At 39.9% G+C, this 25,086-nt stretch overlaps 1 protein-coding gene across 3 annotated transcripts in view; it reads right to left on the reverse strand.

Moving 5' to 3' along the window:
• GRID2 (glutamate ionotropic receptor delta type subunit 2) overlaps nucleotides 1–25,086 on the reverse strand; it is a 769,355-nt gene that overhangs the window by 95,960 nt on the left and 648,309 nt on the right. For all 3 annotated transcript variants that reach the window (XM_009936971.2, XM_075421502.1, XM_075421501.1), the window contains 2 exons: nucleotides 14,823–14,961; nucleotides 4,337–4,532 (listed from right to left, as the gene is read on the reverse strand). In XM_009936971.2, coding sequence (XP_009935273.2) covers nucleotides 4,337–4,532; nucleotides 14,823–14,961 — 335 coding nt within the window. The remainder of the gene's footprint in view (nucleotides 1–4,336; nucleotides 4,533–14,822; nucleotides 14,962–25,086) is intronic.

Here is a 25,086-nt window from a genome sequence, read left to right on the forward strand (position 1 = left end):
GCTTGGTTATCTCTTCTTTTCAGTGTCTTTTTATTGGCCAACTCCATGGTCAGAAAAGTTCACAACAAAGATGTATGGACTTGCATATATTAACTAAATCTTTTTGTGGTGTAATCAGCGTATCTGCCACCAGAATGGCAATTCCAACAGCAAATTCGTGAGTAAATCAGGATTATTAGTGAATTCAGGAGCGTTTTGGCCCATCAGCAGAAATCTTCACACTGTTGCTACCGCTAAAAATAGATAAAGAATAATCACGTCCAGTTATTAACAATTAGTTCTAGCACAGAATCATAAATCATTATTACCCCTTCTTCCTCAGACAAATCACAGTAGCAAAGCTTTGTTATGGCCTATTCATAGGTAGTTTAAACTGTATCACTACTATTAGAGTATATTCAGGACGGTAAAAGTGCCATCCACAGTGTCCTGGGAAAACAAAAGGGCTCAGGAGTTGCTAGCATGCTTCCACTGGCAATGCAGGCAGGATCACAAGAAAATCAAAATCTCAAGACCAAATTCCTTTTGATACTTGTGCAATTTGGAAGAGAAAATATTATGTGAGCCTAAGAGGAATTTCTTTTAATGCACCATCCAGAAGATTTGTTTCACCTGACAGCCACTCACAAGTTTCCTACTGGCTAAATATTTTGCAGACAGAGTTAAATAGACAGAGGTTTCAAATGCATTCGGTTTCAGCCTATGTAGCCTGGGAAAGGAATTTTCCACTTTGTACTGCTGAGAAAAATGTAGACGCTGTAGGCTATGGTATCATGTTCAGAGGAACAAGGTGGGTAGGATAGGGCATTAGGCACTATTATACCCTAGGGAAGAAAGAGCAGACAGGGGCACAATGGCAGTGCTTCATTTTATTTTAAATGGGAATAATTCCAAGGATAGGAAAGCCTGTGGTTCTTGTAAAGGATTAAACAGGGTAACGTGCTTTTTAAGAAGACATAAAGAGGTATGTAATGTGATATGTTTAAGCCTAAATGATTTTTCTTGGAGTCCTCAAAGAATGTTTAAGCAGGCATGACTTAGGCCTCTGTAAATCCTCTCCAAATAAATAACTTCCACAAAAAATAGAGATTTCTTTGACAGAATTAGATGCATATTTCATAACCTATGCAAAAAAAAGAAAATCAGTTTGGGATACATGTAACACTTAGGAATAATAAAGAGAAAAGGAAGATAAAAGTGAATATTCTCAGAATAATCCAAGCGTATATAGGAGTACAGCTACCTCCCCATCCATTTTTGATTTAACAGAGCAGGAAGACAAACAACTGAATGCTTCCCTACCTTCAATTCAGGTCTTCAACTACTTTTTGCTGCCTTTTGAGAAGAGACAATAAGTGGCAGAAAATATCTAAAGCGCCTGAGCTTTTCAGGCTGTCTCCTATCTGAGGTATTTAAAACTCTGCTCTCTCTCAGGGTAAATCTACCCAGCTGCTCTCTAACCAGACCTGAAGGTGTATATAGCTGTTCACTATGCATGGAATAGGAGAGCACAGCTATACCTATGCACCTCATTTTTGAGAAGAACAGGACCAATAAATACCAAAACCTGAAAACTTACAACGGCATGATCTTCCGATCTCATTTCTCATCTGCCCTGTCCTCCTGCCAGGAAAAGCATGTCAAAGTGGTAGATTAGCTGATGCAAAATGGGACTATGCAATCATTGTCATTTGGCTGTATTGTATTTTCACTCGCACAGGTGCTGTTCCCCATGAAGTCACTGGTATAGCAAGCGTGCAGTCCTGCCAAGTGAGCAGGATGATGCAATGAGTAAATCAGCGGTTGATCCCCCTCTCCTTCCCTCTGTTTATATACACATTAGTATTAAACTTCTACTTTCCTCAAAATAAAAAGACTGTCAGCTCCACTGTAATTTGCAGAATAAAAGCCAGACAAAATTAAAGGACGTGTAAGATTTAACAAAAATGATTGGTAAAGCCTCTTCTGCAATGACTACTTGCAAAACTCATTTAACCTTGGAGACGGTGCAGCAGGGAGTGCTGTTAAAGAGCATGTCCACGACATCCATAACAGCCTTCAGTCACACCTCTCTCCCATGGTCGTCCCTCCTGTCACTGTTCCTTCATGGTCATTACACAGCCTACTGGAAATCCCTTTCCCTGTAACAATTTGGAAGCACTCATTAAGTCTCAGCCCTCACTGGGCACTCCAGGAACGTGTGTCGAGGTAACGGCCTCGGAGAGCTTGCACAAACTGCTACTCAGCCACACTTTAGCGCTGATTAATGGTAGAAACAAAATGAAGCACCGAGGGAGACCTGTTAGCTTAGCTTGTCCAGGGATATCATCTGGTGAAGTTAATAGCTCTGATGTGGCCAGTTAAATTCCGTCAAGACCCTGAAGAACATTACCAAGTATATAAATAGGTCGAGGGGGACCAGTGAATTCTTTCCTCTGAACTATTTTTTGGAAGTCTTTTACAGAGATTATAATCTCTACCTCTTATCAGTTATCTTTTTAAATATTAATTTTCCTTGCCAAAGACTAGATTTTATTAACACATTTTTCATCCAGCTTTTTTCCTGAGCAGGCCAAATACAATCTCTCAAAAGCTTCTGTGTGAACAGCAACTGGTGAATAATCTGTTTCTGTGTCATGTCTTCCTGTCAGGTGAAAGAAGGGGAGAAACTGCACACACATAAGTGGGTGTGTATGTTCAGCAGAATCAGGGCTAAGCCTTTTGATATTTTAAATTTGCAGGGTGGCTGGCTCACATGCTGCAACTTGGTTTTTGAACACTATAATTTGAAAGTGCTTGTTCCTGGGAAGCAGAGGCATTGGAAATTAAAGAACCCAGATCTTTCTGGGTTTATAGGTTTTAAGACAGCAACTGCCATTTTTCCAGGAATGAGAAATCAAAGACTGTAATCTGGAATTACCTGCTAGCATGACACACTGGTGGTTTTTTTCAGCTAAAAGCCATTAGTCAACACAGCTGTGTTTGATTTGCTCTGGTTTTTGAGTCTTCTGAAACCTTTAGTATAACTTGGGAAGGCAAACCAGAAGAAGGGCAGCTGTGTTTTCACAGAAAAGGCAAAACCCAGCTTTATCATCCCCTTAAAAGCTGAGCTAAAATATGTTTTCTCAAAAAAAGCAATTTCCTCTAGCCACTAAATCTTCAGATTGTCTTTTTTCTTGCCTTTTCAGTTTATGACTTTTTCTAAAGGGGTTTCAAAAGTGCAGTTCCCCAGGGCCTCTCTTGCCTCTTCTTTCATGCAGTTTAGTCCTTCAGAGGGGAAAAAATGATCTCAGTTATACAGAGGGTGGATTAGTGATTTTTAAAACTCCAGAGAATATTTGTTATTTTGTGGTTCTTTTATTATCAAGAGCTCACCAGTGATTTCATCATTCTTTTTAACATGCTCTTTCTCTTATATTTTTCTATCCAGTGTGAAAACACCAGAAATTACCGGTTTCTCTGGCAAATGGATTCTGGTGGAGACAAAAGGCAGAGTTTGTCTGCATTTTTAGAAGTTTCTAAACCAAGCTTAAAACAAGTGAACACACAACCTCATAGATATTTTCTCTAATTAATATTCACATTTTGAAGTTTAAAATAAAACACAATATTTCTCAGATTTGACTTAAGACTCTGAATACGAAGATATAATGGTAGGTATAAAGTTTGTACGTAGTCACTCATTAACCCATATTCACTCTCACAGCGAAACCTTTCATGTACTACTGTTCCTATAAAAGCTGTAGCTGTCAACCAAAAACATGGGAGGGAACTATTGCATTCACAAATGTACGTACAGAAACTGACTCCTTCTCTCAAAGTATTTTCCCCACTACTAAACTCCCTACAGAGGGTGGCTGTGAGACTCGCTAAAGTCAGATCATCTTTTTCTGCCTGCCTCTCTCAAAATATACATGATTTAGAGCTATAACTGAAAGCCAAGGTTTTCAGTGTCAGGAGTGTACGAAAATAAGTTAATCAATGTCTTGTATTCAAAGTGCTTTACGCTTTTTACAGTACTTTGCCACATCTTCTGGTGCTATAAGTCCAGTGATCCCATTCCCATCTTGCATTCTGACAAATGCGTTCATCTCTCACGCTTATAAATCCTTTTCAGACCAAACACTCTAGCTTTCAAAATGTGATTGAAAACAAGGTATATAGCTGAGAAGTCCCAATTCTCCATGGCGATGCAATGGGCGTGCAGGAATTGGTACCAGGCATGATCATTATCTGTGTGCAAACGCAACCCTGATAGTTAAAGCAACAACTAAGCAAATATGGTGTTACAGTAGAGCATCTCCAATGGGAAGCAAAAAGTAAGTCATACCAGTACCTTTTGAATGCCTGCGGTCGACTCCATGACGTTGTTCTCTGAGCCGTTACTTCTGTTCATCATCCGCCACATTTGGGAATACATGCTGTCCCTCTCAAAAGGATTCATCCCTTTCACTCGGACGTGCTCATAGACTGCAGAGTCCAAGACAGTGCCATAAGGAATATCCGTCTGCCTTGAGAGATCCTGGAGAGACCTTAATTGTTGGTGAAGAAAAGAGACATAGGAGACTTGAAGCCACTCTTTCAAGAGGAAGGAGCTGCAGGCAAGCAAAGGGCAACACATAGGAAGATGGCTGTCAAGCCAGTTTCTTTTTTTTTTTTTTTTTCTTTTTTCTTAAAAGACATAGTGAGACTGAAAAATTTATGGTTTAAGACACAAGGAGGAATATGAAGTGAAAGGAAGGGGTGGAAAAAATGAAACTGGATGAAAAGAGAACAACGAAAGGAGTAAGAGATGCTGAGAGGAGCTCCGAGCAGAGGCAAAGGAGAGAAGGGAGCATTGCCGTCCCTCCAGGAAGTTCAGCAGAAGTAACCACCTATGACAGCACGGTGCCACCGCACACACTGCTTTTGGGGAGCGGGACTGTCAGCACCAGAACTCACTCAATCTTGCCCAAAGCACCTGGGCTGAGTATTTCTGTGTGCTACTGGGTTACACAGTGAAGAGCAGCTCTTTGGTGGTATTCCTGCGCTGAACTGTGCAGCCATCACACCAAGCAGGTCACATCCTACATTATTTTCAGCAACAGGAAGATTTCTGTTGTGGTTTTGTGAACTGTCTTTTCATCACAGTTCACGTCATTTAGTCCAGTGAATTTGCTCTACTTTATCTAGTCTTATCTGTTCCCTGCAATCAAGAAAAATTAACCAGTTCAGAAGTTTCCAAAGCATCCCAAACATGGCTTATGTCAACCTTGCTTTGGACTTCAAAAGGTATACTAGAACCCTTTGAAGTCTCCTTACCTTTTGGCCTTTATTTTCCTGTCCTACAGAATTGCTCTCTTGCAGCTTTGTTTCTTTAATGGCATTCATTAAAGTTTCAAAATAACTACTGCAATATGTCTAGTGCTTAAAATCCATTACAACTTTCCTGGCACAAAATTAACTTTGTATACACTGCACAAATCTAGTGGATGAAATCTAAGGACAAATCAAGGGTTTGCATGCTGTCTTAAAGTAGGCAATAGCAAGTTATAAAAGCTCATCGCAGCCACAGAAAATGCAAATACAAATGTAGGAAATTCATTAAATTCCAAGTTGTGTTTCTGAAATATTTAAATATAGAGGCAAATGAAAATGGCCCTACAGGAAGGGAAAAAAAGGAATTCTTAGATCTTTCAGGGATGGTAGTGAAGAAAACAGAAACAGGATCTCAAAAGATGTGCATGTCTCTAAACACAAAAGAAAGCAGAAAAAGAAGAAATCAATAGAGCTCAATGGCAAGGGTTTAGAGGTTAGTTGAGTCAGAAAGAAATCCTTTGAAATTCAGACGTATGGGCTTAGAAAAACATTGAACAAGAGCTAAACTCTAAGCAGATAATGCATAGCAAATATGAGGAATAGATAAATTTAATATTGAAGATTAAATAACTAATGGTATTAAAAACCCCACAATCCTCTCCTCTTCTCCAAAAAGATGGCATTTCTCATCAAGAACATTAGCAGCAAGGAACCTGCAAAGAATCAGTACACATATGGGATCATCAAAGGTGAGCTGCCAGATGAAGCTTTTCCTGAAACCAAGTATATTGGTCTTCTATGAGAGGACTAACTGAGACATTCCCTTTTCTAGGAAGAAAAATGTGAAACTCTAACAGACTAAGGTGTCAGGAGAATAAGTACTGCAGCTAATTTGTAATTGAAAAGTAAAAAAGAATAAATTATCAAGTCCAGAAAAACCCCTATGAGTTCTGAAAGATTAAATATGAAATGGCTAAGCTGTTAGCAAGAGAGTGAAACCTCATTATAGCCAGCATGTGAAAGGGAAACAGGAAGTATTTTTAAAAGGCTTTAGTGGTAATCAAGGGAATTACGAAAATTAACAACTAAGATGTTACACTTATGTTTAATAAATAAACTGAAATAACCACTGATAAAATTTTGAAGATCAGTCCTGAAGATTAGATATAAGCACCAAGTGGGTTTCTCCAGGGAAAGCAATTCAAGCATCAATTACACATTGAAATTACTAAAAAATCCCAAGATTTCTAAAGCCCTTCATCTCATCAAACAATATACAGAATGTGGAAGTATGGACAGGCTACAAAGGAGGAATTTAGAAACATTTTCTGGCAACACTGAGTAGCATGAGAAAAGCTAACACTCAGCTAGGGTAGATGCTCTTGAAGAACCTCAAGGGCAACAAGAACAGCTTTTGCAGAAATAAAAGGCTGAAAAAGGAAAGTGCAGACCTAGTGAGGAGGACGGCAGACACAGCTAAGGCTGAGGTGCTCAGAGCCTTCTTTTCCTCACTCTTCCCCAACAAGGTTTCCCAAGTCTCTGTGACTAGATGGAGGGTTCAAGGAAGCAATGAACAACCAGCAGTAGGTGGTCAGGTAGATCCCAACCAGAAAGGCAGGGATTGACTGAGAGCACTAGACCCGTAGAAGTCCATGGGACCTGGCAGGCTGCATGAAAGTGTGCTGAGAGAGCTGGCCAATGTCCTTGCAAGGCGGCTTGCTTTAATTTTTGAAAGATGAAGGAGAAGAGATCACTGACCACTATAGAAAGGACTTGTCCAGACTATATTAAAAACAGAGGAAAAATATGATTCATGGAATTAAGGCTGGTCTTCCAACCTCCTGGAGTGAGTCCTCTCAGAGCACATTTCTGAGCACATGAAGGAAAAGCAGCTGACTGGGATCAGTCAACATCGATTTATCAAAGTTAAGTCATGCCTGACCAATCTTGTTGCCTTCTTCAGTAAAATGCCTTGGTTTGTGGACAAGAACAGAGAAACAGATGTAGTTTACCTTAACTTTAGCAAGGCTTTCAATACTGTGTCCCACAATATTCTTGTATCCAAATCAGGTCATTAGATCTGGCTGGGTGGGAAACCAGGTGGATAAATTCCTGGTTGGATTATCAGACTCACAGGGTAGCTCACCTGGGGGCTGGTAGCAGGCACCACAGAGGTGTAACCTGGGACATGTCTTTACCAATAACCTGGAGGAGGTGAGTAAACACCCTCTTGTCAAGTTTGCAGATGACATGACACTGGGGGACCAGCCAGTTGCTCAAGGACAGGCTGCTGTTCAGGTGGACATAGAAAGTCAGGAGGAATGAACCACCAGGAGTGGTGTGAAATTCAGCAAGGACAAATGCGAAGCCCTGTCCCTGGAGAGGAATAACCCCCTGCGGCAATGCAGGCTGGGCTGCAGCTCAGCAGAAAGGCACTCTGGTAGGCAGCGGTCGGACATGCTGAGAAATTTTCTCTGTGTCAGGCAAAGTGTGTGTAGAAGTAGGTGTACTTCTGTTGCATTGATAATCTATCTATCTGCCAAAAGCATTACTGATGAATGGCACTAGATAAATACAAGACATCATATTCACCCAGCCTCTGTTACTGCTGCTGCTGCTGCCAATCCACTTCTGCATCTCCTGGCAGTGCTCAGAAGTGCAACAAACTGTCACAGGATGCATATTGTAATGTCTTGTAATTGCTGTATTTGCTATACATATTGCTAGAAAATTATACAAAATATATTCACTGAGTCTCTAGTTTCTAGTAACAACACCTAGCAAAATTGCAACCATTACAAGATTCTGTATAGGCATGTAATTTCAAATTCAACAAGCAACAAAGCATTTTTCTGAGATATTATTGTTAACTGATATATAAATGATATGTGTAGCTGCTGCCACAAAACACTACAGTTAGAAACAGCACAAAAGAAAAACAGGTCCTCCGTATATCTTGTGGCTATAAAAGCAACCTTGCTATTTTCAGAAAGGCAAACCAACACAAGACATAAGCTGTTAGTCCAGAAATGTGCTACGATCAGGTATGGGAAGCATACTACAAACAGTCTGAGAAGCAAGCAAGCGTGCCATCACACAGAAAGGCATCACCATCAGGGAAATAACAAGGAAGAGAATTATGTCGATGCCTTAAGGAAGGCATGTTATAGCTGCCAAGTCTGGCATTAACTACAGTCTGGATTCTTTACTGTTTGGTGTGCTATACTAAGACACAGGATGCCTCTCAGCTGCCCTGCTCTCCATCTTTGCACAGTTGTATGTGCTGCTCTATGCTGAGAAACTGATGGTGAGAGGATGAGAGCAAGACAAGTATGAGTGCAAACTGTACAGATGTGTTAAACACTGTTGTCGGCAGTAAACACCAGGCTTTGGTTCACCTGACCCTATGCTGAGGAGCAAGAAAGAAGTTTTGCAGCCTCTGAGGTGTCCCTGGGTGTATGCTGCTGCCTAGGCAAGCTCCAAAAATGGGAAAGACCTGTCACATCAGTGGCTTCATCTCCTCACACGAACTTGTCAAATGGGATCATAATATATATGACCTCCTTCAGAAACTGTTTTTTATAATCTGCGACTCTGCAGACTACTGGAATGGCATGAAGCCGAGGTACAGCAAACCAAAAAGAAAGGACAAACCTTGACAGAACCAATAAAATTATTAAACCATTGAGGTTCCTTCCTTTCTAGAAGAAAATTTTTATAACTACTTTGCCTCCAGCTTGGTTTGTAGGTTACACATTGTTCATTGTTCATTTGTCAATCAGACAAATACATTTAGTGGAGACATAAACCACCAGCCTCACCCACTCTCATCACACAGCTGCCACATCAGATCTCAAAATAAGGAAAAAGTATTTGTCAAACTGATTAATTCCTACGCAGTATTCATTGATGCCCCAAATCTGATACCATTATCCATACTGGATGGGAATTTAATTTTGCAATAGTTTTGCTGATGTCAGATTAAATACCTGCAAAGCAAAGCACACATCTAACATGGGCAAGAGAATTATAATCCCACAGTTAAAAACATTTATCATGTTGAATTTCTAATTCAGAAGCAATAAGGTAATGAATGCTAAAAGTGTTTACAAATAAAAAAGCAGATCTAGCTGAAAAAGTTGTTATAAAATATAATACCTTTAACTGAGCTTGCATATAGAAAAATTCTACTTTTAGGGAAGTGGCCAAGCAGTCAGGTCACAGTTCATCTTGTTTTTGGTTATCACTCATGAAGCTCTGTGGAGAAAAAATTTATGTGTGGTCTTTATGGTAAGTTTTTTTCTCATTGCAATTACTGGGATAATACCAATATTATCCCATACAAATTAACTACAATGTAGGGCTATTCTGAGGATGAATTCAGTCATTTGAGGATGAATTATTAATGGCTACATGTATTTTTCAACACTTGTTGATTTTGTTTAGTATTTCTGCACCTTAATCAGGCAGCAGTTGTCAGGCCACTTTCATTTTCTGGCTTAGTACAAATCCATTGCTTTGTAATTTAAAAAATGATCTCTGCTTTCAACTCAAAGAAGAAAAAAATCATATTAGGATTTGCATATGTTTCCTTCCCCAAAGCATACCCTCTTCTGTAAATTCAGAGCCTAGACTTAGAATTGGTAACATGTTGTTCATATATGTCAGCCAAGAGTGTTTAAAAAGTGCACAGAAAATGTAGAAAAGGAAAAGATTGGCTCCATGAAGGAATAACCAAATTCCTTTTTAGGTGCTTAAATATCACTGAGGTCAGAGGCTTGGGCATCAATGTATCTTTGTAGATCTGGGTTATAGATCGATTCAGGCTAGCCGTGTTGCTACACTTGCCTGTTGCACAGAACTGTCTGCAAGAAGTGGTCACCAAATTTTAGGATAAAATAACTACTATCATGGCTTACACTGAAGTCTTTATTTATGACTAAATCAGCTAAAGCTTTCCAATGCTTTTTTTCTCTTTTTTTCTAGGGCATTAAGGATTAATTCACTGGCAGGCTTAGGGTACAGGGCACAGTAAGCCAAGAGATTTGACCGTTGGCAGTGACAGCTGTGTCAGAAACTAGTAATACTGCTTGCTAGCCAGTTTGAAGATCGGTGTGAACCATGTTAAAGGAGGAGTTAAAGAACATTCTGGTTTTCAGCATAAGGAAATACTTGCTCCAGTTACTGCATTCATGCATAACCCCTCTTGCAGAAAACTTGTACACAGTTGTACTGAGTTGTTTAAAGTCTTGGGGACATCTTAGCTTCAAGTGAAATGTGGTTTAGGAGAACAGTTGTGAAAAGAATGACTAGGCAAAACAAACATGACAAAAGGCATGCTTTACTGCAATGCCTCCATTATTCAGAGGCAGATGTCTCACCTATCAAATAGGATGTTCTCCTTGTAGCACGGAGAACATAATGTTAACTTCTTACTTTGCAGAAGACCCAAGACGCAGACTCTCCCTCGTAAGGTGTACAATCTAAAGTTTTCATCAAGCTTCCACACTTTTAGAAGTGGATTAGGTTTAAACTTGAAAGCACTTAGCACCAGCCTTTCATATGACAAATCCTTTGACTTCCCCTCTGCTCACCCCACTCCACCAACTGTCCTGCAAAATTTCACTGCCCGTGAGAAGGTAGTGACACCCTCCTTTTACCTGGCAGAACAGTGCAGTGCAGAGCAGTGCAAAAGTCTGAGTAAAATCAGTCTCTGCCAGCGGACTATCATTCTGTCCTACAGGAATCATAAAACACAGTAATGGCAATACTGGCTCAGTGATGAAATTCACAGCATCAGCACCTATGAGAAATCGCTTGAGACCTCCAAGTTTATTTGGCATTTACCAAGAAAAGCCGCTCTTAATTACTATTCATTCATTCTGCATTTGAGACAGTGATCTAAAGATTTAAGGAACACAGAAATTATGCTTTGCTTTGCTGCCACAATGTTTTGGCATTTGAAATGCTGACTGTCTTGATTTAAATGTCATCTGCAATGTGGGTCAAGTGTGAATAAAAGATGCATCTAGGAACTACTTTACGACTTGCGTGCCTCTACTCCTGATATTGCCTGTTGGCAGAAGATGAAAAGCTGGGCTCCCAAAGGTATTAAGAGTAGCCATCTTTCTGGAAAAGAAGATTCAAGCCCAGTCTTCCTCTTCTTGTTCCCCTAAGTTCATATAAAAATTGTAAAAATTTGATCCAAATTAATCAGTGAAGCAAAGAACAAATGCCATCAACTTCAAGTAAGGTTATATAGCAAAGATCTTCTTCAAGACTCTCTAGGGAAAGGCAACAATTGACTAGTCCTCCCTAGTACATTGCCTAACAAAATCCTGTATGCTTTTCTTCTCCAAATAGGCTTCTGGATACCAGAAGGCACTGACTAGGAAGATTGGCTCAACGTTCATACCAGCCGAGAAAGGGAAGCTGCAAGAGCTCTGAACACAAACTGGCTATGCATCCAAAAGCTGAAACACAGTAACTACCAAAACGTTTCATGGAAATGAAACGTGCTGTGGGCTGCTTGAATCCTCCTCTCTTTCATAAAAGATATCACAAGGACTGTAGCTTAAACAACACACTGTAATATCTGATGCTAGCTGGAAATCTGAAATGAAAACCTATTAACTACTTTTTGTATCTGTGCAAACCCACTGACTTCAATTTCTTTCATTTTTCTGACTTCTCTGAAGTTGGCTGGATAGCACTACAAGCAGAATCTGGTTTATTTTCTTTAAATACTTAAACTCATTTCCATCCTGGCCTTCAAAGCTCCCCAAGGTACAATTTGATCTGTTAAAAAAAAAAAAGAGCATCAGCTTTTTTCTTTATTGCTTATTCATGTTTCCCACTTTGCAGTAATTCAAGCATAGTAAACAAACAGCCTCTCTCTTATGTGCTGGTTTGAGTTCCAATTCTGGCAGTTTTGTAAACTGAAGTTTTACACTCCCACTGTAGTTAGGATAACTTCATTCCCTGATGGATACTTAACACATCTAATTACTCTATTTTTGAGCTGCAAGTGCTGTTGAAAAATGTCTCCGTTCTTTCATTCCAGGAGCTTTCCAGCTGCAACATTTTCTACTGAATAAAACATTTTCAGTGACTTTGCCCATAAATAATCCAGCACAAAGACCAATGCAGTCCCAACTGTACATAATAACCCCAGAATTCCACTGAGGATTTTCTAGTGACATCATAATAAACTGCAAGAAAAAGCTGAAGATGTATTAAATTATACTTTGGGCATATTTTATTCTTTTTTACGCATGACAAGAAAACTCAGACATTTGTCACGGCATTTTGAACGTTTTTCTGGACTACTTCAGAACTAGAAGGGACATAATTTCAAAGAAAGACACAGAGGAATATCTCATATTTGTGAGGACAAACTGAATGACTGAATACATCATTATTATTTATTTCGCATGTACAAATTCCTATGTTGATTCTTCATGCTCCGTAGTCAAATGTAAGGCTTTTTAAACTTAAAAAAAATAGATCAGCCTCCCTCAAAACCTTAACATCAATGTTGACAAGCACTGATGCTTGTCATTTTACTCCCCTATAAACTGTGAAGGGGTTCTAATTGGGACTACTGAGCCAAACAGTTGGGTCGTGTCAAAATACCTCTGCAGCACTCCATGATCTCAAAGTCTGTTATTCAGATCTCAAAAGAAAATGGTAACTTGATTTAACTGGTAGTACAACTGTGACAGAGGAATAAATTGATTAGGTGAGTTTAATCTGCTTAACATGTCTCTCTCTCGGAGTGCTTAGCTCTCCAATAGATGAAAGTGTTGAGGCTGTTAGCCCAGGAAGGATAACAACCATGGACACTTCATTTCCAGTTGGGAATAAATAAGGACTGGCAATGCCAGGGCAATTTGGGTCATGGGACACCAACTCCCCTCCTCCTCAGCCGCCCATCACCCAAAGAGCTGGGAGAAAGAGAAAGGGTTTATGAGGTGCAAGAGGATGATCCTAATGGGGAGGGTCAGGAGATAAAAGTGCGCAAAGTGAGGGGTTGCTTCTGCTCTTGGGTCTTGGGTCTGAGCTTCAGCTTCCAATTGCAAATAAAATCAGGTTACTATTGAAGACTTTTACTTGTCCATGTGCTGTTAAAGCCTAGATTGGTTTTAACATGTAGAAAATCCTCGCCTAGATGAAAAGTGCCTTAGTGAGATCGCAGCGATTGGCTGGCATGCAGCAATGCTTGAACCTAACCTGTGAACTCACAGGAAGCTGAGGCTTCCCCCACCCAATCTGCACTGGTGGCTCACCATCTCAGGGGGCATTTCAAAGACATTTGGAAAGAGCTGAACTAGAGACAGTAAGACATTAGGTGATGATACACAGAACTTAGGGACTGGAATCAACAAAGAAAGTGAGAAAACAGAATTTTCCTTAAGGTCAGCATTAAGCCTGACTTGAAGGTCAGGTTCTCGCCTTTCTGGATGAAGAAACACAGCAGAACGTGCCTCTCTTCCTTAAAGCCACTCTATCATTTTTGGAAAGCAAGATTCATGGGAAAGGCTAACTCTGTCATGCACATGTGCTCATGGACTTGCAGCCTCAAGATTAAAAACCTGCTGTGGAAAAACACCCAGCTGGCCCCGGGAGTGCTTGGCTAGCTAATGCTTCACTGAATTTTCTAGTCTCTGCTTTGACTCAAGAGGAAGAATTTGGGGTAGAGGAGGTCACTGGAGCAGTGGGAACAAGGATAAGTCAGCATTTAGTTTGCTGAAGGAAAAAAGACTTGGAGAACAAAAGGGCAGAGGGAGAGGATAGGAGAACTAGAAAGGTTCCTGTGATACAGAGAGATGAGATGATCTAGAAAAAAGGATTGGAAAGTGCGACAGAAAAAGAGTTCACCATAAAAAGAACAGCAGAAGACACGGACATTAATGTTAGGGAGGCCTGAATCAAAAGAACCAATAGACAAAAAAAACCAACAATGTGATCACTTAACATAGTAAGAGAGCACCTGGGTGCAGAAGGAGCAAAGATGATTTATAAATTATTTTTTTTTGTTTGTTGCTATTAACACATCTTTGCCTTGGCAAGAAAAGGTGAATTCAGCTTTGAGCTCCCCAAACACTGAAGAAGCATTGGGCTCCTCCTGATCAAAGTGTCGGAACACAAGTACTGTAGGATGCATTCGAATAGAAAGCATAGCCTGAAAACACACAACAACAATTTATATTCTCCCAGTACTGGTATACTGGTTATCTTAAACTCAAATGCTCCTTTCCAAATATGTATGTGTGCAGACATATGTATGTATATGCAGCACAGAAAAGTATCTGCCAGAGGCCTACAATTTTGATCCTAAATACAAAGTATCTCCAGGAAGACTGGAAGTCTATGGTATATTGTTATATTTTTAGCTTCCAAACTATTTTTCAGGATGATAACACTTTCTCCCTTTTCTCACATTTAAGTAGAGCATTCATATCCCTCTACATGTGTATATATTTTCACCCTCATTTCCCTCAATTCATTCTTCGTCAACTTACTGGATAGAGTTCTCAATGCGTGTGATGGTGAGGAAAGCCGCTAGATTTGCCGTGTAGGAGGAGATGACAATCAAAGCAAAAAGCCACCAAGCCCCCATCATCAGTCGGGTTGCCAGGGTTGTGTATGGAACCTCTCCTCCTGTGGGGAGGAAGAAAAAGCAAGAATTTTCATTTAGCAGAAGGAAACCCAGACCCTCAATTTTCATGCATTGCTCAGGAGAACTAGGCCCCAAGGTCAGCAGGGTAAAGCAATCTATTAAAGCAGGCTGCTTTATTAAAGAGCGCAGAACTTGGAGCCACGCTTTCTATGCAATGAAAAGTACTGAAGGAAGCCCACACTGTCAGCTGTCATGATGGTGTTTCATCTCTTTTGCTATTGTGCCTTTAATTGCAATTCATGTGCCAGTACTGTCCAGTAATGGAAATAGACTTCACCATCTCAGAACAAAACCAGCAAAAGTAAATTCTTACAATATTCTTTTCTCAGAGATCTTATCTACAAAACTTAATTAAGGTTTTCTTACATTCTTGAGAACATAAAATTAAAAAAACCTCATCAAAACACCATTATTTTTCACAGTTCTGTAGGCAGGCAGATGCTCATGAGAGCCGTATGCATGTGTACAACTTGCTGCAAATGAACTTGGACATGCAAAAAAAAAAATCACATGTATTGAAGAAGAATGCAAAATAATTCTGTATTCCCATAGCTGCTTTTCTTTAAAATTCAACTGTCATGTAAACAAAACATTAGCAGCAACTAAACCTACCAGGATCTGACCTGCACACTACTTGTGCGAATAGAGCCCAGTTTAGCAAGCCACAAAAAACATTATTTTTTGTTCCAATAGCTGCCCCCAAAACACACTATTTCGGAGTCTTTGAAAGAACTCTTTCGGTTAAGAACATGTAAACCATGGATTTTTAGATGCAGGAAAATTAATTGTTTCAAAAAGATCTATTTTGTCTGCAGTATAATGTTTGTCACAGCTACAAGTAACTAGGGGGGACAGGTGAATGCAGCAGCCACCCACAGTCAGCAGCTCAAGATGTTCACCCATTTCTTCGCCTCCTATACACAGCAATTTGAAAAGTTGCCATTATTTTTGAGGTAGCTTTCTCAGATGCAAAATCTTATAACGACACAGTAGCTGGGATTTTCAAAAGCAGAAGCAGCTTGTTACAGATTCAATCATCTGTAAGTATTTTGTGCTCGATCTTCACTTATGTAAAAACTCCTTCACATTTCCCCAGCAAGTAGGTTTAATGGGAATACCAATTACAATTACTCACATTCCAAGTACAAATAATCTTCAATTACATACACAAACTAGATACTTAATCAATGCTTGAATATGAATCTGAAGGTACACAAATCCATGGGACCTGATGAGGTGCATTCACGGGTCCTGAGGGAACTGATGGATGAAGTTGCTAAGCCACTATCCATCATACCTGAGAAGATGTGGCAGTCTGGTGAAGTTTCCACTGATTACAAAAGGGGAAACATAACCCCCATTTTTAGAAAGGGCAAAAAGGAAGACCTGGGGAACTGCAGGGCAGTCAGTCTCACCTCTGTGCCTGGCAAAATCATAGAGCAAATCCTCCTAGAAACTATGCTAAGACATGTGAAAAATAAGGAGGTGATTGGTGACAACCAGCATGGCTTCACTAAAGGCAAATTGTGCCTGAAAATTTGGGAGCCTTCTATGATGGGGTTACTGCATTGGTGGATAAGGGAAGAGCAACTGATGTCATGTACCTGGACTTGTGCAAAGCATTTGACACTGTCCCACATGACATCCTCGTCTCTAAACTGCAGAGACATGGATTTGACAGATAGACCACTCTGTGGATAAGGAATTGGCTGGATGGTCACACTCAAAGAGCTGTGGTCAACAGCTTGATGTCCAAGTGGAGACCAGTCATGAGAGGCATTCCTCAGGGGTTGTTACTGGGACTGGCGCTGTTTAGCATCTTTGTCGGCAACATGGACAGGGGAATTGAGTGCACCCACAGCAAGTTTGCTGACGACACCAAGCTGTGGTGGATAGAGTGGCTCAAGAGCGGCCCTGAGGAGAAGGACTTGGGCGTACTGGTGGATAAGAAGCTCAACATGAGCCGGCAATGTGCACCTGCAGCCCAGAAAGCCAACCGTATCCTGGGCTGCATCAAGAGAAGCATGGCCAGCAGGTCGAGGGAGGGGATTCTGCCCCTTTACTCCGCTCTTACCCCACCTGGAGTCCTGCGTCCAGCTCTGGAGCCACCAACATAGGAAGGACATGGATGTGCAGGAGCAGGTCCAGAGGAGGGTGACGAAGAAGATCAGAGGGCTGGAGTACCTATCCTATGAGGACAGGCTAACAGAGATGGGACTGTTCAGCCTGGAGAAGAGAAGATTCCAGGGTGACCTTATAGCAGCCTCCCAGTACCTGAAGGGGGCCTACAGGAAGGATGGAGAGAGCCTTTTCACAAGGATGTGTAGTGCTAGGACAAAAGGGATGGCTGTAAACTAAAAGAGGGCAGATCTAGATTAGATATTGGGAAGAAATTCTTCACCATGAGGGTGGTGAAACACTGGAACAGGTTGCCCAGAGAAGCTGTGGATACCCCCTCCCTGGAAGTATTCATGGCCAGGCCGGATGGAGCTCTGAGCAACCTGGTCTAGTGGAAGATGTCCCTGCTCATGGCAGGGAGGTTGGAACCAGATGATCTTTAAGGTCCCTTCCAACCCTTACCATTCTATGATTCTTAATTCACAGTTGTACCTTGTATAGCAGCAGCCAGTTAATGAAGCTTGAGGACAAAGCTTGCATCCAAGCACATGCACAAGAAAGACCTCTCTAAAGAATTCATCACTCCTGCCCCTTCTTTAAAATCCTTGCACTGACGCTTCTTAAACCATCATTTCTAAAGCAGGACTGACACCGCAACTGCATAGGTACATGATTTTTAAGCAGTACAGGCAGGGTATGCCACCTCTCGCAGTGCAAGAAAGGAACAAACAAAAATCAAAGGGGATCTTTTACTGCCATAGTACCATTTCTTTGGCATCTATTAGGAGACTTAATGTGATACAGTCTTGTTCTATTGTACTGTTTGCTAAAACACTTCCCACACCATGACAGCTCACCTTAAGAAACCTCTTCACTCCCTTCCCTCAATTCTGTTTCTAGGGATAAAACTTCCCAGAGTTTTCTTTCAGTCCAAATTTACATGTTTTCTCAGTGCAGAAGAGTACCAGATAATTCAGGAGAGCAACAATCATTGGTTTTCTATTAGTATTACCATGGAAAAGAGCTACAGATCTAACAGTCGCTGTTGTTGACTGCAAATTAGTATGCAGAAGGGACATGCTTGTAAACCTCCCAGGGCTCTGCTTTCCAATATCGAGTATGAGTTTCAGGTGCAAGGACATCTTTATGGATGACAGCGCATTCTAGCTACGAGGGGCTACACACGGGACACACAACGCAAGGGAGGAGGGAACAAGTCTCTCCCTGCTGCATACCAGCAAAGCTTAATAAACCCTAATGGCAAAGGGGACCACCTGGTGCCACATAAACACATGTCGGTGAGCAGAGTATGGTCTATCCTATCACACCTCATTTCTATAGCAAAACTCATCAATGGGAGTTAACATGCTGCTTGTGGTTACACTAAAAACACTACTGTTGCAACACGCTAAGCAACACTTAAAAATACTGAGCTCTACTCATGAAACAAATGGAAATCAAAGACGACATTCAGCAGTCCTGGAGTTGCTTTGTCATCTTAAGAGACAGACCTCATACAAATACAGAGGCTGTATTATTCTGTAGACTTGGCCCTTCCGACACATTGGCAGAAGGGTGTAAGGCAGCACAAAATGCCACTACCTGTATACCACCTACGTTGTGGCTACAACTCCTAGCATAATTCAGCTGACACTTCTGATGTGTGCTGAAAATCATTTAAAAAAACAAACTTGCCTTTAAAATTTTGAGATTGCATGTGCAGGATATTTGCCATAGTAAACTGAACTAGCAAAAAGCAATCTTATTGGGAGTTCTCCGAAAGAGTTGAATTACTGTAGAAGTGACAGTAAAAGAAATTACTTAGTCCTCCCACTCTCATCTAATGCAGCTCTCCTTCATCAATCCTAGACCTGTTTAATGCTGGCCTACTTCAGATGACAGGCTTAGACTGCAACTTATCTTTTGAATTTTTGTTTATTCCCATTTCTTTCCAAGTGCTTCAAGCTAAATATCAGAAGGTAAGAAAAATATCCCATTGTCTTGACAATGCAAACAATATAATGTATAATTGTGACAGACCTAAACATCAGGAAAAACCTACCTTAGGAGATAACATGTAAACGTACACAATTCTTATACAGATTTCTAATACCCTTTAAGTTCTTCTCCCTTGTTAGCAACAAGTTTAAAGGTTTCTTCAAGTCAAAAATCACAAGAGAGTTTTACAGGCAATAAGGAGGAATGAAATAATGAGAAAAATGGGCAAAACAGAAAAACTGAGGATCACAGCCTTGTGAGATCTTGGTATTCTGTAACTCTGGACTAAATCTGAATAATTCAAAAAGTGTAGGCTGTTTCTCCAGACGTCTTGTTCTCATGGATTTGTCAATTTTTTGTCTGAAGAAAAACTGTGTTCTTCTGCATAGTCCAGAACTATGAAATTGTTTCACATAGGAATTGAGAAAAATATTTTTTGTGGACAAAAAGAAAATGGTGAAATGTTTCTTGGAGAAGTTTTAATCACAGTTGGCATTTCTGAGATCAAGCCTGGTGGCAGCCATCTTGCTGAAAAGTGATGAAATTTTTGTTACTAGTCATCCAGGCAGTAAATGTGTGAGATAATTCTCTCTCTGATTTAATATCAATTTAACAACTTCACTGGGAATGCACAATATTTATAAATAAAATTCATCTGTCTAACACCTCAAAAATATTTTTTTTACTATTACTAAAGCTAATAGCTTGGCAGCATAGAGCCTGCAATGTTGAGAAAACTTGTAATTGATTATTGAGAACAATAATGCCTTTTGAATGCTGATTATTGAAATATATTTCATAAACAACTACACACAGGGAGGAAAACCATAAACCACCATTATTCTGTGTTTTGAATTTGATAACTCCACTAAATTATGTTTCTAGGGGGAGATCAGAACTGGACTGGGGTTCTGCTGCAGCTACTCCATATGTGAAGAGAGAGGCTTGAATGAGCAGGCTTTACGCTTCTAAAGAAAGGGCACTACAAGAATAAAGAGCCTGCAATCTCTATTTGTGATAACCACAGCTGCCAGGGAAATCCCAAAGACTAGGTTCTTATTATAGACAAAATTAAATCTGTCACCAATGCTTACCATCAAGGCTACCCTACCATTCTCACTTTAAGGATGTATTTTCATTGCGAGTAACTTCTTCAGATTTTGGTCATTCAAGCTGCAATAGTCTCTGCTAGAGGTCTGCAGTGAGCTGAATTTCTGTGTAAGGAGTTTTAGCTCAGAAAATTTTGAGAACCATGAAAAAGATGTTAATTATGACTGTTTTGTTGTGGAACTCTAACACTATCAAACTTCAAAACAAGGATCTTGATTATACTGAGAAAGAGAAGGTGAAGAATTAATAGGGTGGTTTATCTGGGGACAGCTTTTGGCTTTGCTTTTTCTTGCAAAAATTCAGTCCCCATTCAATGAATTATTGGCCTTTGGAAAAAAAACACAAAAGACTGGGAGCTGGCTGCAGTTTAGCCTTTAGCTTTTTAGAACAGTCACATCAATTATGCTGTGCATCTGCAATTTCCATTTGCACAAATATAAAGTGTAGAGCTCTGTTGCAAACAGTTTAGATCAATGTACGTCTTCTGTTTTCTTTGTGAAAGGGACATTTAATAGAGAGTGGGAGTAAGGAGAGTAGTTTACATTAACAAAGAGGCAAAGTCATTTTATATTTCAGCTATTTTTTGCCACAAGAAACAGAACCTAAAGTTTGACTGAGCTCTGTTATCTTTACAAAACTCTGCAAAGCAGAACTCTTCAAAGGCAGAATCTTTCAGGACATTAGCTATTGCTATTGTTCTGTTAAAAACTTTCTTGATAATATAAAATCTCTCCTGTTTTCAATTGGAAATGTTCAATTCAGTATAGGACAAAAAAAATACTTTCCAGTCAAAGAAGCCTGTACCTATTTCTACCAGCTGTGAAATAAATGCAGTTTGGAAGTTTTTGGAAAATCTCTCATCATTAATTTTTATTTCTTTTCATTTTTCACCCATGCTTTTCCATTCTTCCTTCAACTGTGCAGAGTGCATTCATTTCCATAGCATATATGTTGGCATGTCCTAACCCCAGTTTGTGATATTACATTGTGTGCTGAAGTTAACACCCATTGACCATAGCAGGCATGACATGTATTCTTTAACAGGAGAATACAATCCCTTGAATCAGCAGTGCCATCCAAATAAGCTTGTAAATCAGTGGCTGAATTCCCTAGCCTTGCAAATATTAGCAGATTGCAGGGGATTGAGAGTAGGGAAGGAACTGAGCATGAGGCAGGGCTGGCATCCAGATTCTACAAGGTCTGGACAGGTTCAAGAGCCAGCTATTGCTTTTATTCACCACACCACCTGTTTCTCCCTTAACATTTTGTTTTTATTAAACTGCAGTGCTTTTTTTTTAAATTTCTATATGAAAAGACATATTTAGATACTTTGTTTCACACATGAAACTTTTCTTCAGGTCTTACTCCTAAAGAAAGAACAATGCATCTAGGTATTATTACTGTCATTACTATTAACACTGTGACAATATTTCAAATATATTAGGTAATAAGATATAGGAATTGTTTATTTGGTTCACTGGAAGTAGCAGGATTGGAAGGGAACACATTTTTTTTACTAAAGTGTTTATAAAAGATTCCATAAAATCCAAAAAATGAAGTAAATTTTTTTTAAATAAAACAGTAGAAGTCATGTGTAGTGGGGGTTTTAATTTTCGTTATCTTCCCACATTTTATTTTTTAAAAATAAACGTGAAGTAAAAGAGAAACAGAAACCTCTTAAAAAGAGATATCTGAAACATTTAAAAATGTTGAAATATTTACAAATGTTCATAGTTTCTTCTATTTACCCTAAAAACAATTTAGTGGAGCCATTGTAAATTCATGGAAATGTTAGTATTAATTAATCTTAAAATTTGAAATATTAGATAAATTTTTGATGTCTACCTTCCCAGCATACAATTCATAGAGGAGACGTTTTCATATGCCTACTCCAACAGCATTAGAGCTCTTTGGAGTTTATAGCTGGCCTACTCTTTCTGCTGAACAAGAGTCCTTTATACGTCAAACACTGTGCTTAAGGGACAAACCTAATATATCCCATCTCTGCCTATACTGTGCATTCTCTGTTACCAGCTTCCAGCAGTATCCTCTCTCTTCAGGTACTGTTCAGTGTCAGACTTGGGTTTGGCTCCCAGCAATACACTGTAAAGCATTTTTCTCTATGCCACTGGTTTGCTTACCCTGGACATGTTTTCGTTTCCCTTCTCCCATTATTTCTACAGCCTTCTGCCTCCTTCTCTGTATGGTTTTGAGGAGAAGAACTGCTGTTGTACTCTTTGAGAAATGTTAATATTTTGTATAAATATACATCTTCAACAGTAGACTTATTAACAGTGATAACTTTTGGACCTGTTAAGTGTCTGTCTATATTTGTGAAGTCTTTTAGGTTGTTACATCCATATACTAAGATGGAAGAAAAACTTTAGTTGAAGGTTCAGGTTGATTTTTAGGTTTTATATTAGATATTTTTGTCAGCTTTCTGAAATATGCCCAATGCTTCAAGATTCAGATCAACAAATAGTGGTCCTGGAAGTGGTCCTGGAAGCTCCTGGAAGCTCCTCAAGTTTTAAAACATTTGGGTGAAATGTGTTTGGATTTGCTGATTTGAAAATATCTGACTGTAGTTGCTGCCATTTAATATCCTCTTCAGTTTCTTTTGAAATGGAAAGTATTTAATCTGCTTTTTCAAAAACACAGAAGAGAAATATTTTTTGACTTTCTGTTGTAACTATTTTGAATTGTATCACCTTCACCTAATGCACAATTATCATTAAGGCTTCCTTAGCTCCTAATAAAATTTTCAAAGCCGTCCTTCCTGTTGTTCTCAACTTTAACTCACCTCTGTATACACTTGCTCCCCATGTCATTTTTCTTGAAGTTTGTAGCTTCTAACTCTTTGGTGTGACCAATGTTCCTTTTTCTTTCCATCTGCTCTATATGTGCATTCAAGATACTTCAGCACGGGCAGCCTGAGACTTGAAACATACATCATTCAGATTGACTGCCCCTATTACATCTCCCATTTTCCCTTACACGCTACAGATACGCACTAGAAGAGCCAACCATCCTCTGCTCCAGAGTGATTGGGTGGTCTACAGCAGACATTGACTCCCATGTCATTTTGTGCTCCAGCCATTAGCACACAGTCCCGCAAGAAATCAAGATCAATTATTTCCAAGTTCTCAATGCCTCTAAAACACCTAATGCCATTTTGACAGAGCGATACTCTTCTTCCCCTTTTGCACACCTTGGCCATCTGTCTTTCAGTACTTCATAGCGTCACTTGTTCCTACTAGATTTCACTAACACCACGAAGACCAAATCTGTATTCGTAAGTAAGTAATTCCAACTGTTCTTGTTTATTACTCAGATTTCTGGCACTGGTCTGTAGGCAATTAAAGAATGTGTTCACTTTGTCATTTGGTGCCCTGAGTAATTGTTTTTTCTCCCTTAATGTCTTACTTCTGAACTAAAGAATCATTTACTCTCTCCCATTTGTTGTTAGTGTAATGTTCCCCCGACTAATCTCATTACACTTGCTCCCTGGAAGATTGTTTTCTTTCAGCTGGGTGGGAAGCACTGCCCTCATTGTCTTCCCAGAAGGGAAGCAATGATCCACAGAAGAAAGTTCTCCTCATTTTTTCTCCCCTTTATGTGAGGGGGAGAATATCTGAGAGTATCCTTCTTCTTCAGGCTTATTTCAAATGACTCCTAGTCATCTGAAATCTATAAAGTAGTTTGAGAAGCTACATCTTATACATGCTTATAGCTCATTATCCACAACTCTGTAAGCCAGCTAACCTTAGGCTGTATGCACAATCTTGTGCAGGTAGATGTAGGCTCCCTCCAACCTCCTACCAAGGAGGCCAGGCATGAGCCGGCTCCAATCTGAGAGACATATTACCATGTTACCTTGTCACTCATGGTTACTGCTGGCCAGTAATCACCTCCAAGTTATATTTCATAACTTGCAAACTCCCTCTGAAAACCCTCCATTTGCTACCGCTGTGCATCCTTTTGGATGTGCCTTTGGAATTTCACTTGCACACTAAGGCTCATTGCTCAGATCTGTTTCCTCATTAATAGGAAGAGATTACCCATGCTGAGATTTCAAATGCTGGGACTAATCAAGGGCCAGTGGCACTGACACTAAGCCCTCATCAAGTTGTGGTGCAGCGTACACATCTCATAAATCTGGTCAGAGGGCCTTGACACATAATCTGATGGACAAAAGGAAATATCCAAAAGATGGCCCAAACAACTACTCACAAACTATTTTGCTTGAAACACAGGATCCTCAGTCATGTTCTTTGAAACCCTCGTCTCTGAAGTGACAAGATGCCCTAGCATCAAGGAAAGGGCTAGTGCTACCCAGTGCAAAGCTTTTCAGCCTACTGCGGTGTTGGCTCACCCCTGGGTTAGCAACCTGCAGAGTGTTTAGAAGTTTGAGTCTCTGCTACTTCTATTGTCAAATGATTTTTCTCTCTGTCTCCAAATACCAAGCTTGCCCATCTTGCTGTCCCTACCGCAACGGCTCCATTCGATTGACAGAGGGCTAATCTTTTGGCCACCAGACTCCCTTGTAAAACTCTGCCAAGTTACAGCAGGAACTGTCATAGACATTCTCAATTAAAATTTTATTTGAAAATTAATCTGCAAAAGTCTGTCAGACACAGATATTCACTACATGCTTCCAATCACTTGTTTACGTACAGCCCCCCTTTTCTCCTTGGATCTAATTTATACGTAACAATAATTAGAAGCTCTATAAAGCTGAAAAATAATTCGTGGCAATATCACTGCTAAGAGCAAATCAAGAAGGACAACCAGATGCAACATCTCTTTGGGTAAATTGGAATTGTATCTATAAAGGTCAGCTTTAATTCTGTCTTAATCCTCAGGTACTGGATACAGACTTT

Source organism: Opisthocomus hoazin, chromosome 5 (genome assembly GCF_030867145.1).
Source record: "Opisthocomus hoazin isolate bOpiHoa1 chromosome 5, bOpiHoa1.hap1, whole genome shotgun sequence".
Classification (NCBI taxonomy): Eukaryota; Metazoa; Chordata; class Aves; order Opisthocomiformes; family Opisthocomidae; genus Opisthocomus; species Opisthocomus hoazin.